The 15810-nt window shown below is 37.5% G+C and overlaps 6 protein-coding genes across 6 annotated transcripts; 3 read left to right on the top strand and 3 right to left on the bottom strand.

Moving 5' to 3' along the window:
- Positions 1 to 307: 307 nt before the first annotated feature.
- Positions 308 to 1333, top strand: C9374_013212 (uncharacterized protein; the record flags this gene model as incomplete). Its single annotated transcript, XM_044689064.1, has 1 exon — positions 308 to 1333. One exon carries the CDS (start codon positions 308 to 310, stop codon positions 1331 to 1333), a length of 1026 nt encoding a protein of 341 aa, XP_044541935.1.
- A 286-nt stretch (positions 1334 to 1619) lies between these two features.
- C9374_013211 (uncharacterized protein) lies at positions 1620 to 4247 on the bottom strand (the record flags this gene model as incomplete). The annotated part of the gene is made up of 1 exon (XM_044689063.1): positions 1620 to 4247. One exon carries the CDS (start codon positions 4245 to 4247, stop codon positions 1620 to 1622), a length of 2628 nt encoding a protein of 875 aa, XP_044541934.1.
- Positions 4248 to 4514: 267 nt separating this feature from the next.
- On the top strand, positions 4515 to 6815 carry C9374_013210 (uncharacterized protein; the record flags this gene model as incomplete). Its single annotated transcript, XM_044689062.1, has 1 exon — positions 4515 to 6815. One exon carries the CDS (start codon positions 4515 to 4517, stop codon positions 6813 to 6815), a length of 2301 nt encoding a protein of 766 aa, XP_044541933.1.
- An 828-nt stretch (positions 6816 to 7643) lies between these two features.
- On the top strand, positions 7644 to 9492 carry C9374_013209 (uncharacterized protein; the record flags this gene model as incomplete). Its single annotated transcript, XM_044689061.1, has 2 exons — positions 7644 to 7803; positions 7880 to 9492. The coding sequence occupies 2 exons, from the start codon at positions 7644 to 7646 to the stop codon at positions 9490 to 9492; spliced, it is 1773 nt and encodes a 590-aa protein (XP_044541932.1).
- A 239-nt stretch (positions 9493 to 9731) lies between these two features.
- C9374_013208 (uncharacterized protein) lies at positions 9732 to 12337 on the bottom strand (the record flags this gene model as incomplete). The annotated part of the gene is made up of 3 exons (XM_044689060.1): positions 9732 to 11991; positions 12082 to 12097; positions 12247 to 12337. 3 exons carry the CDS (start codon positions 12335 to 12337, stop codon positions 9732 to 9734), a joined length of 2367 nt encoding a protein of 788 aa, XP_044541931.1.
- Positions 12338 to 12516: 179 nt separating this feature from the next.
- C9374_013207 (uncharacterized protein) lies at positions 12517 to 14700 on the bottom strand (the record flags this gene model as incomplete). Its single annotated transcript, XM_044689058.1, has 1 exon — positions 12517 to 14700. One exon carries the CDS (start codon positions 14698 to 14700, stop codon positions 12517 to 12519), a length of 2184 nt encoding a protein of 727 aa, XP_044541930.1.
- Between the last annotated feature and the right edge of the window lie 1110 nt (positions 14701 to 15810).

Here is a 15810-nt window from a genome sequence, read left to right as displayed (position 1 = left end):
TGTCAAAGTTTGGAAAGAACTCTATTTGTTCACTCAAATCTCACAACTTTTATCTTTAAAGCCTTGCATAGCGCTGACAGGTCCTATACTGCATAACATCAAGAGAATTCTCTCTCTCTAATATTTGCATATTTTCTTTCCTCACAGTCTTCAACAACTAGTCTTCATGCCTTAATTTTCAAGACACCATAGTTCAGTGATTTCATGACAGAGCACCAACGCAACAATAGATGTCCTGAAAACGAACGAGAAAAAATGATTAGATGATGATGAATGAAATTTCACCTCCGATTCTTTGAAAGAAAAAATGATTGGAATGGTTCAAAGACTATGGTTTCATTCCAAAGTGTTCTTCAACCGACATTTGGTAGGATCACTTGCGTATTATATTGCTCGGTTCAAAAGTCCCAATGCCTATCACTTCAAACAATATTTCATTCCGAATCGTTATGATCATGAACAAACAGCACAACGAGTTCTAGTATATTTTCCACGATCATCATCTCCTAACACCAATAATCATTCATCAAATATCTACATTAATATTCACCCAGGTGGTTTTGTTTCTGGATATCCGGAAGACTGCTCTGAATTTTGTGATTTAGTCGCTCAGGAACTGAATTGTATTGTGGTAGCACCTCAATATGGATTAGCTCCAGAATATCCTTTCCCAAAGGGCTTGTATGATTGTTTGAACGCTGTAGAATGGAGTTTACAAGAATTTGGGAATGAACAAAATCCCAGACTTACCAAGTTGGCAGTAGGTGGATTTAGTGCCGGAGGTAATTTAGCGTTTGGTCTTGCTCAATTAATAGTATCTAAGAACATACCTTTGGAGTGTTTAATTTCCTTCTACCCACCTATGAATTTCACATCTCAGTCAAAAAGTACATTTCAAACAACGAATCCACTCAAAAGATGTGTCTATTATGAAGCTTATTTGCAAGCTATTATTGAACGAGTGGAGTGTGAAATGTTGTCACAGGAGGAAATTGAAAAATTACTACAAGATCCATTACTTTCTCCTTCCTATGCTAGTATTGAGATGCTTCCTAGATCTGTCATGCTAATTGCAGCACAATACGACCCAAATATTGCAGATATGGAACAATTCATGAACACTATGCGAATTAGATATGAAGAGTTGGAGAATAATAGACTCAATCATACACAAAATTCAAGGCCATACAGATTCTATGGAGAAGTTTATGAGAGGGTATTTCATGGCTGGAATTTCATTCCAGAATTTCTCTTAAGAAAAGATGGCACACAAAAGAAATGGCATGCCTATCAACAAGCGTTGGATGAGCTTGAGAGAGTATTTAAAATTTAATAGTGTTAAGTATTGGCGTTTGTCAACTTGGAAATTTCTCAAAATCCAAACTCGAAGTATGTGGAGTAGAATTGTGGTGATTATTTCAGCAAGATCACTGTTTGTCTCATCCTTTTAATGTCTTCGTTTTGATGGATTTATGAGAATAATTGAGGTAGAATAATTATTTAAGAAATAATTGAGGTAGAATTAGTATTAATTATTTTTGTCGAGTTGGACGAACAGTTTGTACAATTCATGTTACGTTAAGGAGATTAATTTTCGAATATCACTTTCAAATATTGGCTTATCTGTAATCCGTTTCATGGATAGTTTTAAGTCTTTTTAAAGCTTGTTCCATGGTCGGTCTTTTTTCAGGTAACAAATCCTGACATTGCATTCCCAGAGCATTCACAGGGTGGTTGGTATTGGTAGGAGAAACTGTATCCCCATTCCAAACTCTCATAATAATTTCTCCAAATTTAAAGATGTCTACACTTTTTCCATAAGTGTTTCCTGCATTCATTTCAGGAGGAAAAGGACTAGTCCCAAGAAAGGATCCGCTTGCAAAAGAGAGAGCTTTGGAAAATCCAAAATCACAAAGTCTCACAACAGAATTATTGTCTATTAGAAGGTTGTTCAGTTTGACATCACGGTGAAGAATTTCATGGTTGTGACAATGGAGAATTGCTTCGCCAATTTGAATCAAAATTTCAAGTTTTGTCTTTTTGTCCAATAACAAATTCTTTTTTAAATAAACATCCAGATTTTCTCCACCGTATTCCATAATGATCAGCACAGAATGAATGTCTTCCTGTTTATGACACAACCGATTCCAATTCACTTTCGTCTCTTCTCCGTCCAATATCAATCCAGGTTGGCTAAATAGTAGAATACCTTTCATTTTCACAATGTTGTTGTGGTTCAAAGTCATTAAATTATATATCTCATGAAAAACGTTATCGTTAAGTTTCTCTTTTTCAATGTGTTTGACTGCCACAGATTCTTTTCCAATGGTTGCATGATAAACATTTCCAAAACTGCCTCCTCCGACATGTCTGATGATTTTGAGATAAGAACCGTCAATTCTCTGTTCTTTAAAATTATAATAAGATATCAAATTCACAACATTTCCCACATGCATCATGAAAGCTAGACTATTCATTTGGCCATCGACATGTTTTTCTGATAAGGAGCTAGCATGTAGAATTTTTGTTTTACATTTTTCTTGAACGAGTTGTTTCTCTTCGTTCGCCTTTGCTGTGACTGCTGCTTGAAAGTTTTTGATCAACGACTCGATGACACTAGGAACTTGACTCCAATCCATGTTCTCAATATGATCTTGCGAAATGTGTTTGATGTTGTCACTTGATAAGGTACGCTGTATAAACTTGGCCGCCAAATATCTTACGGTGGCAGTTAATTTCATGATGTAATTGACAGCAGACCATGTAAATGAGTGTTCCTTATCTTGTTTAAGGGTCAAATTTGTATCGAATTTGAAGTATTGGCCTACCAATGTGTAGGTATTGTTGATGAATGGAAGTGTGATGTGTTGAACTTCATTCAATATTTCATACCAAGTTTGTTTGTCAATATATCGATAAATTTCTTGGAGATATTCAGCACCAATGGTAGACTTTTTGATTTTCTTGCTTTCTCTGTCCAGCAATTTGCTTGTAGAAATGGTGGCTGTGAAAGTTTCTCCATCAAGCTCTAACAATTTTTCAAAGTTTGTTTTGACTTTGTTCTTAATCATGTCCTTCACTTCAACGGATTCCATATGGCTTTTACAATAAACGATTTGATCCTGTACCATTTGGTCAAATTTTTGAGTAAATTGCAAATAGTCATGTTCAGTCTTTTCAGTGGTTGCACTTCCATTCATGACATCAATGTCTCGCAATAAACTTTTCTTTCTACTCTCTGCAAATTGCTCCAATGATTTCAATGCAAAGATTGCAGCCTGCCTGAATATATCCATGTACACTCTGTGTGTTATAGAATCATCGATACATGAATGAAAGTAAATCCTTGATTTCAGTTGTTGTAAATAATGTGGACATGACTCGTGGAAGTACGTTTCTAATTTTGCTTCCACTTCATTTCTCACCTCTTGCAGATCCTTGAGACCATCGGCTTGATTGACAATTAAAAAAGGTTCATGTTCTCGAATGGATTCAAGAAACACCTTGTCTTTGGATCCAATAGTATCCCGAGAAACCACATAAAGGATAATCTTACGAGCCGATGATGGAAGTGGTCCATGATTGATAAAACGATCAAATTTGTCTCTCGTACAAGAATCACATTCATTTCCACAACAATCTACCAACATCATTCCTTTTCTTAAGAGAGAGCTAAAGCTTTTGGGACATGTAATAGTTACTAAGGAAACCGACTCCGAGTCCAACCTTTCAAGGTAACTCTTAATCTTATGAACCTCACGGAACGAATAAACAGCACCCACTGGATAATATTGATCGTCATTATTTTGAAAGGCCTCCATATAAAACAATTCCTGATCTCGACCTCGTGCACCCGATGATGATGACGATGGATGAGAATTTCCTACGGCATGAAGAGGAGACTCATGATGGCTCTTGTAGAGGATGAAATATTTTTGAACTTCTCCCGGAACAGAGATTTGAAAAAATTTACTGGAGAAACTCTCGTCCTCGTCTTGATCATCGCAGCTGCTGTCGTTGGAGTCTTCTTCATCCTCAATTTCAACGTCGTCGGAAAGGTTGTATGCGGTTGGACGAATATTAAATTCATTCATGAGATGAGCACACAGGGTACTTTTTCCGACATGGTTCTTTCCAGCCACAATAATTACTGGCATGTCATATTTGAGATTGGGGTCTTCTTGTTTGCAAGAGGTAAAGAGAGGATGAACCAATGACTCGAAGAGAGGGTTCAGCAGTTCGTCCATGATGGCTGTTTTTTGATTTTGTCAAAATTATGTATAATTATTTATTATTATTATTATTGTATTCACGTGATTGAGAATGAAAAAAGGAGAAGGGAAAACTAAATTGAAGCTATGAGAACCTGTCTAACGTCAGTCATGTCACTGCATAAGCAAACAGAATTCCACAAATGGTCTTCGAATTTCATCATTTTGGGTCCAGATTTGACTCATGTATTTGACAACCACAACAAAAAATAATTCTCTCTTGTACCTGTACCAACAACAGTCATGATCTCCTCTCAACCGTTTGAAGAAGCTGAAGAAGAATCTAATTCATCTCTTCTAGCGAGCTCTGTGAAAGGAAGAAATTCATTATCTAATCTTGAATCCATTGTGAACATTAAACAATCTGGATACGAACAACTCACCCAATTTGAAAACAGAAAGGCAGAATTAGAAGCCAACATCTACTTGAGAAACGACCTCTCAAAACAACCATCTTATGAAAAAGGTTTGACTTTAATGGTAGTGGGATCAAAGAAAGCTGGAAAAAGCTCTCTATCAAATACCTTGATCGAATGTGATTTATTCCCGTCACAAGATGCTGCATGTACTTTCCATATGAATATTTTGAAGTATGGAGAAAAATATTCTCTCACAAAGGTTGATTCAGATCTTGTTACCACAGCTGCCTCACCAATTATCACCGAAACGATCGAAGACCTTAGCCAATTGTTGTTTGATTCACTTCCAAAAATGAAGGATAGAGATAAGGCAACGCCTTTTGTTTTTATGCTGACAGCACCAATTCCAATATTGAAAGATCTTAATTTAACAATTATTGACACGCCTGGTTTAAATGAAATGAAGCATCTCGATCAGACTGTTTGTAAGATTCTTCCTACAGTGGATCTTCTTATTTATGTCCTCCATTCTCAACGTGCAATTAAAAACGATGACCATAGATTCCTTGACATGCTGAGAACTGGCGAAGATGGTACAATGGACCCTGATCGTTTTTTGTTGGACAGTGATAAGCTTTTACTTCTAGTGACACAAATTGATACGATTCCTCATGTTGCTATTTCCAAAAAAAACCCTCACAAAGCCACTCCCACAAAGCAGTTCAAGAAATGTCAAGATATTTATAAGCAAAATTTATCAATTTATTCCAAACACCTCTATTTTGTCACAAGTAAGATTCAACAAGAGAAACGTGCTCATGGACGTACTTGTAAATATTGGAAGATATTTACTGATGGCGTGGAACGTTTAATTGTATCAAATATGACCAAAGATTTAATTCAAGTTTTGAAACAAATGAGCGAGTCACTTGAAGATATGCTACAAATATTTGAACTTGTTTCAAGAGACAAAAATTTTCTTGTAGAGGAGATTGTAGAAACACTTTCTTTGGTCTTGAATGACAATCGCATTGAATTCCTTGCATCTCGTTTGTCTGAAGAAATTCAAAAAGAACAGAATTCAATTGTTGACAAAGTATATTCTGCTCTCACATCATGCGAAATTGATATCACGAACAGAAATATGTCTGATTCTGTTAAAGAGGTCATTAAGGACCAAGTTGTACAGGAAGTGAAAAAGAGTATTATGTTGCTGATCCGTAATGTCATGAAAGATCTTTTAGATAAGGATAATATTGTCGATCATAATTTTGATATAACATCAATACTTTCAAAGGTATTTCATTGCAAGTTAGATTTATCATTATTCAAGCTCATTGGTGATCCAGTTATCACCTTATTGTCATCGGTTCTTGAAAATATATCAAGGGAAGAAGTGAGTAGAGAGAATCATTTGCTTCAGACTCAGGATATTAAAGGACTTACTAACTACATTCTGGAAAATTTTGACAAAAAAGGGACAGCTGCCAAACTTTTGCAATATTTAGGCGAAAAATTTTTTATTATGAATGAAGAACGTAACAAAAGAAAGGAAGATATTTTTCGAAAATTGACAGCGAAAGACTTTACACTCAACGAAGCGTATTCTTTTAAGGAAACTGTTGTAAAGCTGTGGATCGATATTCAAAACGCAATTCAACAGACACAAATGATCCTTAACTCAGATGTAAAGCGTGATTCAGATGTATTTGAAATTACGTTCAAAGATTCCTTGGATTCGTTTCACTTTTGTAGCGCGCTTATCGACGACAATTCTTTTGGAATAATTGAAATGAAAGTAGATCAGGCACATCTTTTGGTAAGATTCAATAAGGAGCAATTAGTGTCATTCCAGACTGTGAAAAAAGCTGCTGTTAATAAGAGTGTCCACGATCGAAAATGTATTTGTAAGCAGTTGGCTAAATTGTTCTCCAAGTTGGATAATCATCACCTGTGTATAAGAGACTCAGTGAAGCTTGATGATTTTTATCTCAATTCAGACAACAAATTGAAAGTTTTCATTATTGATATTGTAGACCTTGCAAACGCTCCTTTTTCTCACGAAGCCATCACTAAGAACAACAAATCAGTACTGGATAAACTTTTTAGATCGTTGATGAACGATAGTGAGCGAGTGATCATGGAGCAAGAATTTAGTTTCCAGTACATTTGGTCACACAAGTAACTATGAGAAAACCTCAATAAACTGCAACTGTTCTCTTGGCAAAAAAAATTGAACCCAAAATTTATTATTCACCTTAGGAAACCGGATCATGGTTGCGATCCTCTCTTGTCACAGCATTACATTGGTAGTGGTTTCACATTAGCGTCGTAAGACTCCCACCTGCCCTTTGTAGGCTTATGATAGATACCCTCCAACCGGTGTCGTAGGTTCGTTAATGAGATCTATGATGTAGGGTGGAGTTATTGCCCTGCCGTATTTCAGTGAATAGCACGGACCACCCCCAGAATTCCCATAACAGGTTCATCTCAACACTGATTTCATAGAGTAGGCACGCAAATCCCTAAGCTATATAGATTCAAATCACAGGTCCCATAGACCTTCGTTGAATCTATAAACATCTCCGAATCTTAAATGTGTATCATGACGCTGCTAGTTCATTCAGGCTCCCCGGCGATTGCTCATTACTCGCCACCCCCACCATAGCCCGTACATCGTCGATACCGAGAATCTACCTTTACCCCGCAGGAAGGTTGTCGAGCCTATGACCACCATCATTGATGGTTTCTTTAATAGCATCTCGACTCGATTCATTTGCAAGACAGTTGCCGGCTTGCCATAATATCGATCACCCTGTCTACATTGTGCAACTTGGCTTTGTCAAAAATTGTAACAACACATTGTATTCTTGGAATACAACACGTTCAAGTGCTCCCGTAGGAGACTTGGGTATCTCTCGCAGGCACCTCGAGATAAGGCGTAGAAACCAACTTTCGTCAGCCACCACAGGACCAGTTACGGCATTTTTTTGAAAGCGTCTTGGCAAAAAAAATGCTTCAAGACAAAAGTTGTCTCGCAACACCAACAGTTTTTGAAGCAAACTCGTCATCAGAGCCAACACTGAGTATGCTGGAAGAAGCCAAAATTCAGCTCATCCGTATGGCAATGAAGAACTTGAATACAAAACAAGAAGTGAATGATATTAGGACTTGTCCGTTTTGTTTGCAACCAATTATGTTAGACGAGAAATTAAAAATTGGTTGGTGAACCAAACAAAAGAAAATTAGATTCTCTAAGTGAAGAAGAAGAAGGAAATTCATTCATGAACAATGAAAATATCACCAAAAAGAAAAAACCATCCTCAAATTTAATGATGAAAGACAATATGCTTGAAACACAGCCAGCCAGATTGGATCATGTGCTTGGTGATGATATGTTGTATCATATTCTGACATTTCTCGATCAGAGTTTTCTCATTCACACCTTCATGAGAGTTTCAAAATATTGGTATGAAAAAGTACTTTTGATTCCCATGTCTTTATCACTGCACTGTCGCATCAATGAAATTCTTTCAAAACTACAAACCATTGCAAACAATCGATACACGCTCAACTTTAGAGAACTCTCTTTTATAGGCACATTAAAAGACGAAAGTGCAGACATCATTCGAGTAATTTCAAGGAGTAACAAATTTAACAATATCAAGTCGTTATACCTAAAAAACTTTATTTTTGGCAAAGAAGAAATTTCTGAAATTGCTTCAGGATATTGCAAGTCATTGACGACATTACATATCAATAGTTGGTTCAATACAAAAAATATTGATGCAAGTTTTGCCACCATCATTGCGAATAGTGACAACATGAAAGAATTACGAACGCTACGCTTACTGACTGATTTTGGAGATGACATTATACGAGAGCTTTGTAACAGTGACAAAATCAAAAATCTCAAGCATTTAGATTTAAATGGATCTAAAGTGAGCAGTAACGGTATAATAATGCTTAGCAATGGCGTTTCAATGAGTAATTTAACAGTGTTAAAGCTGATAGATATCATGTTTGGTGAAGAAGGTTTGTCAGCGTTTGTAAACAGTACCGTTTTACATAATCTTCAAAACTTGAATCTCTTACTCTGTAGTATTGGAACGACTGGAGCTCGATTGCTTTCTAACAGTCCTCATTTAACACAGATTACTACATTAGCTCTTGAATCTAACAGCATTGCGGATGAGGGTGTTTTAGCTCTTTGTGAAAGTGCATGTATGAGAAATGTTACAGATTTGGATTTGTCGGACAATGATGTCACTGAAAAAGCTGTCTCGTATTTGACCAGCAACACTTCAAGCATGAAGTGTCTAACAAGATTGAATCTTGACTGGAATAGTATCGAAGTTCAAGGAGCAAAATTGATCGCAACAAGTCAAACCATGCAATATTTAAAGAATATTTCCATGTGTGGCTGTGGTATTGGTGATGAAGGAATTCACGCCATTTGTACGAGTGATTATATGAAAAATTTGACAAGCCTCAATCTTGACGAAAACAACATTTCCACAACAGGGATTGCATATTTGGTCTCGAGCACTTTTCGTAGCTGTTTGCAACACCTGTCATTAGAATGCAATAGCATTGGAGTTGAAGGAGCACGATTACTTACCACATCATCCCTAAAGCTAAAGTCTCTAATTTTAACAAGCTGTGACATTGAGAGTAATGGAATTTTATTGATTGCCAACTGTCCCACTTTTCAACTGACCGAGTTATCGATTTGTTGCAATGGCATTACTGATGAGGGAATGTATGCCATCTGTAACAGTCCCTATTTGAGAAAACTGACCAAGCTGTCAGTATATGACCGAGTCATTACCATGACATCATGCTTCTTGGTACAAATATGAAACATTTGACAACCTTGGCTGCTGAGAAGATGTCAGATGATCGACTGGAAACTACGCTTTCGAAAATTCTTCCTAATTGTGTTCACGAGAACTAGCGCAGTCACATGCACATCAAGCTCCAAATGTCGATAATGATGACGGATCTATAAATTCTTCAAACTTTATACAACTGTTAGGTTGCAGAATGGTCCTTCCTCTCAAATCTTTAGACGTAAAATATATATAAATACATCATATGATTAATCTTGAAGTACTAGTTTGTAAATGTGTTCGAGTACGTCTTCGGTATGTTGACACAATTCTTGTTGCATGGAGGGTGTTACATTCGAAGAACCAACAAACAATACAGATTGGATGGATGGATGAATAGTCGATCCCATGGCTTTTCGTTCAATTTCATAAAATAGCTCTTTCAAATCGTCAACCTTGTTGTCATTGTGTTGTGAATATACCTTTCTTGTCCCTTCAGGAGTGAGTGCCTCCAGAACAGCGTTGGGAAATTTAGACCAATGAGCCGTGGACACAATTAACATGGGAATTTGCTGACAATTGTCATTTGACAGTTTGTGGTTAAACAAATCTCCAACATACTTGGCCACTGCTGTGTGAGTATCCAAAAGAATTCCACTCTGTTTCCATGTCGCTGCTATCGTCTCGGCCACTTGTTTCTGTGTAGCAAAAGCAGCCACAAATTTCTCTTTCAATAATTCAAAAATTTCACTCGACACTTGAAAATAATGTTCACTCTCCAATTGATTCATGTAACGTGATACCAATGCTGTTGAACGATCATTTTCAAAACTCAACATGTTGTACAACAATCGTTCAATATTACTCGATTTCAAAATATCAATCGAAGGAGAAGTTGTTTTCTGCAATTCGCGTCCTCTCAAATCATAAACACCTGTATTGAAAAATTGAGTCAAGACACAATTTTCATTCGAAGCACAAATAAATTTCCTCACAAAAATCAAACCCATTTTCCATGCATAGACGGCGCTTAATAAATTTCCAAAATTTCCTGTTGGAACGACCATGTCAATTTCGTCACCTAATTGAATCATTCCCCTCTTGACTAATTGTAAATAGGAATAGACATGGTACACAATTTGAGGCATGATTCGTGCCCAATTCATGGAATTTGCACTTGTCAAGGTCGCTCCATGTTTTTCTTTCAATTGGTGTTGAAATTGAAAATTTGAGAAAATTTCCTTCACCATTCGTTGACACTTGTTAAAATCTCCATTCACTCCCAAAACCCTGACATTGTTTGCATGATGAGCTTGTAACATTTGCAATTCTTGAAGTGGACTCACTCCTCCCTTTGGATACAAAACAATGATGGAAATGTTTTTTTCATGTTTGTATCCTTCAATGGCACTCGAACCAGTATCTCCACTTGTTGCTGTTAAAATTATAGTTTTTTCTGTTGATTCAGTCTTGTTCGTGATTGGTTGTTCATGATGATGAGAATGGAGAATGGATGGATGTGATACTTTGTGTGAAGTTAATACAGGTTGAGAAAATTCTTCATGTAAATGCTTCTTGGCTTGTGTGAATAATTTTGGAACCAATTGTAAAGCTAAATCTTTGAACGATGCCGTAGGTCCATGAAATAATTCCACTAAAAATTGATTAGAATATTCACGACATGCATTTGACATGACAGATGTGTCTTGATGGATGACAGATTTTGGTAATCGAGTCAATTCGACAATTTCTTCAGAATGAAATTTGGAATTACCACTTCCATACGCTTCATGAACGAGTTGTTTCAATTCTTGAGGTGTGATCCCACTCATTGGAAATTTTTCTAATACTCTCACTGCTACTTGTTCATAATTTGTGAAATCTTTCATGACATGTAATTCATTGAGAGTGAATGTGGGAAATGTTTTTGGAACATATAAACCACCATCAGTGGCAAGTCCTCTGGTAATCACTTCACACAATGATTTTCCAGTGTTTTGAAGTTTTCCTTCTCCTCTCGTACTTGTATATTCTTGTTCGCCATTTTCGTTTCGATAAAAATTGAAAGCTTGGATAATTCGTGAGACGACTTGATCGACAGATTCTGCACAGCCATTCATGGTCGAACATGTCACACGTACATCATAATATTGTTCGTAAAATGTTTTTCGATATTCCAATAAATCGGCAAGTGTTTGACCAGGTTTCATTCCAACAATTCGATCGACTTTCATTTCATGCAATCGATGTTCGATAATTGTTGAAGGAACGTCTAAATAGATTACGACTCCTTGTCTGCGAATGTTTTCGATTGCAGGTTGATAGAGAGGAACACTTCCGCTTAATGAAATAATTGTGGGATTTTCATTTTCCATTCGTAAATTTTCACAAGCTTTTCCTTCAGCTTTAATAAATCCTTCTTCACCTTCGAGAGCGAGTTTTTGAGAGACTGGCATTTGCCACACAACTTCGAGCAAGTCGTCGTCAATATCGAAAACTTTCATTCCTAAAATATTTCCTAATTTTTTGCTATCGATTTTGTTTGTGAAACAAGTGAAAAGTTAAATATGATTAATAGGTGTTATGAATTTGGAAAAATCCGAGGTATGAAATACATGCCTTGTAGTTGTTTTTCCTAATTTTAAAAAATTAATTGTGTTGTTGGCAGAGAGGAAAGCGTTTTATGTTTAAAAAGTCATCCATGAATGAAATTTGTTATTGTCGGAATACAATTTGTCCATTGAGTTTGAAACAGAAAATCTCTGGTACCATATGAATCCTTACCTGCTCCAGGAGGTCCCATTAACACTAGGTGCTTTTTGTTAACATTTCCAATCATGAGTGGCTTCAAATTGTTCTCAGCGATGACTTGCATTTTTTTTAATTGTTTTTGGAATTACATTGAAAAACAATGAATACAAGATCTTTCAAGATATTTCAATTGTTTTTGGTGTTTTTATTATTTTTTGTCTGTAAATGATAAAAACCTAGGGCTTTGTTGTTGCACAATGTATGATACGTGTGTCACAAGATTGTCACCAATTCATCTCCTCCTTATTCCTTCTTTTCAATTCTGTAGTATTTTCTTGAAGAGGTAGCACTTGATTTGCAATTAATCTCATCAAACATGTTAGGACCAAATCTCACTCTGTATTTTCTTCTTCGATCGGTCGTATTAGGTGGAGGAGGGGGTAAATTGGCGTTCGACGTTGTCGTAGTCATCATGATATTCTCCTGAATCATGGGCATGGAAAATGAGACATATTCTGCAGCGCCACTGGCGAGAGGAGAAATGGTCGTCGTCGTAGTGGTGGTTGTTGTTGTGGATGAAGAAGCTGAACTGGAGGCCGTGTTTCCTTTCTTTGTGTTCCGTTTTGTGGATGTCTTTTTCTTCTTCTTGTTTGAGGTATTGACGTCATCTTCTTCATGTTGGTCTGCTGCTGGATCGTGTGCATGATCTGCATTGTTCTTTCTCTTGACGCCTTCCTTCTTTTGTCTCTTTGTCTTGGATTTGGCAGCTGGTGTCACACTTGAGGTTTCTGTATTTTGAGTCTCCATTGCTCCTAATGATTGAGGAGAAGTTTGAACTGTAGTAGCAGAACAAGTCATGGTTGTATTGATGGATGTCGCCAAGGGAGAATTCGATGGTGCACCTCCGATCGATCGATTCATAAAGCCTGTAGCAACCAACAGCGGTGAATGAATTTGAGGTGAAGAGCAAGGAGATGACATGACCGAAGAGGACGATGATGATGATGAGAAGGTTGTTGGCGTTGTTGTGGTCACTACCAATGCATTCCTCAACTTGATTTGTTGCTTTGAATTTGAATTGCTCCAAATTAAACCCAACGAAGAAGTACAATCTTTCAAGGCTTCATCAATATCGGCACAAACACTATGGATCTCTTGTGGAGTGGGAGGATGGAGAGAGGTTGAGAGTGGTGAAGAGGATGGTGCCGATGAAACAACTTGTGGTTTTGTTATTAAGGATGAGGATGGATTGGAAGTGTTCATGATCGTTGATTGTTGCTGTGGTTGTGAGTTAGTTGGAGTTGAGTTGTTATTAGAAAGAAGAAGGCTATTCAACACATGAACAACATGCTGTTCTCTGGAAAGAGAAGAAAGCATTGTCATGAGTGGATTCTGTTGTTGTGTCTGTGGTTGAATACTCTGACCCTGATTACTCATACTTCCCGATGGACTCTCGCTCAACAAGGATGACCGATTAGCCATTGGTGCTTGTTGTTGCATGTTCGTAGGATACATTTGCTGTAGTTGTGCGGATAATCCAGCAGCAGCAGTAAACATGTGGGAAGCGGATCTACTCGTAAGGTTGGATGATGATGATGGTTGATTCATCATGAATCCACCCATCGATGGACTAGTCATCATCATCATCAGGTTGTTGTTATTATTAAAATTCAATAAGGTAGAATCTCCTCGTAATAAGTGTTGGTTACTTTCATGTATCAGATGATTATTGTTGTTGTTTGCAGAGAGACCCAATTGCATGGAAGGATGATGTTGAGAAAGGAGAGCACTTTCCAAGTATTGAGTCAAGGCGAGTTGATCCTGAGCTGAAACCTCATGATGAGCGATTGGAAGAGCCGATGGCACAGTCGTCGTATGATTATTCATGATGGATTCTGGAGAAATAGAGTCCAAATCAATTGTAGAAAAGAACAAATCATCCTCATGATCACCAAACATGCCCTCAAGAGGATTTGTTAATCCAACATTCAAAAGTGAGGAGAGGTTGGTAGACTTTGGGGTTATGGCGGGAGACTGGCAACTCGTCGTTCCTTCATTTTGTTTTTCAATCATGGACTGAGAAAGTTCTCCTGGAGTTGTTGAAACAGTAACAGCCATCATGCGTTTGTTACTGCTTGAGAGTACTGTATTTCCAATACTGGTTTCGTCCTTTGGGTTCATGGTAAATGAAGCGACTGCTGGAAAGGTAAGTAATGAATGAACAAGAGAATGGCTCGATAATTCTGGGAATGACGAATCGTCGTGTTTGTTGTTGTTAACAATGTGGTTATTCAAATTGTGGTCGTTCTTGGTAATAATGGGAATCAATGTCGAGCTACTACAGGTGGTACTTGTTTCAGAAAGAATGCAATCAATATCTTGGTGGTCAGCAACAACAAGAGGAGCAATGGACGTCGTCGAATGAGAAGCACAATGTGAGGACTTGGTAGGGTTTGTTGTTGTTGGTACCCACAGAAGTGTTGACATTCTTTTGGAAAAGAGTACGTGTGAAATCAAGGTAAAGGAGCACGCTTTTATTGAGCCCACAAACATCACAAGATAGAGAAACGAATGCACAAAACCATTGTTGTGGATGCAACTCGAAGAGGTATTGACAAGCTGTATGCGCGGATTTATTGCCGTTCTGGCGTATTTGGCATTTGAGAAAATCGGCGAGAGTGATTGTTGACAGGTAAGAGGGTAAATTATCCCTCTGTTCACATTTTTAATTTGTTAACAAGTATGGCGGCGCAATTGGTACTAGAAACCTGTCAGATATTCGTCAATCCCACGTCAGCTGATTTGAGTAAACTCCAAAGGAATCAAAAATAAAATGAGTGAGTCTCTTCCTGATTGGTTTGCAAGGGTTTGAAGAACCGAAGCAACTTGGGTTCTTACTGCAACAACAGACAAACTGAAACGAAATATAGAGGCCATAGGACGTTACACCATTATTCGCTTCAGCTGAAGCTTGTAAAACAACAGCGTGCCAACGAACAGCTCACGGAAGACAGATCCTTGCTAGCACCCTAAACCAGAACTATTACCAATTCTACTGCATGACATTCAACGAATAAATTTTTTTATGCTTTCATATTCATTTTTGACTTGACGAATATCTGACAGGTTTTTAGTGCGCTTCAACGTCGGATGCGCCGCCATATAGTTGAGTTGTGGCCTTGCGAGTGTGATCTGGTGCGAAGGTAGTTGTTTGAATTTCCATCCTGTGGTTGTGCTTTCAACGAAAATGAATGAAAACAAGACAAGAAACTTCCAACCTTATCCTTCGAATGTGATAAGGCCATCAGAGAAAGCAAAAGTTTATGCATTCGCCCCTTGACAAATCTTCCAGTTGTTCGTTGTGAATTCTTGTAGAGTTTGTGTCTGTTGAGATTTGTGAGTGTTCTGAAATTATTGAGGATGGCAAGACTAGTCTCAATTCAATGGAGAAATCTTTCAATTTGAGTAGGATATCGCATCATTACACCACCTTTGGCCACACCATGAAAGTTAGGATTCGGGATGGGGTTTGAAAATAACACAGGGCATTCAGGCGGTTTGATTGGTGAATGACGGGAAGTTGCCAAAGGAGCCAGC

This window comes from Naegleria lovaniensis (assembly GCF_003324165.1).
Source record: "Naegleria lovaniensis strain ATCC 30569 chromosome Unknown tig068, whole genome shotgun sequence".
Taxonomy (NCBI): domain Eukaryota; phylum Heterolobosea; class Eutetramitea; order Acrasida; family Naegleriidae; genus Naegleria; species Naegleria lovaniensis.
The sequence above is the reverse complement of the archived record's forward strand: the minus strand, read 5'-3'. Positions and strand labels throughout refer to the sequence as shown.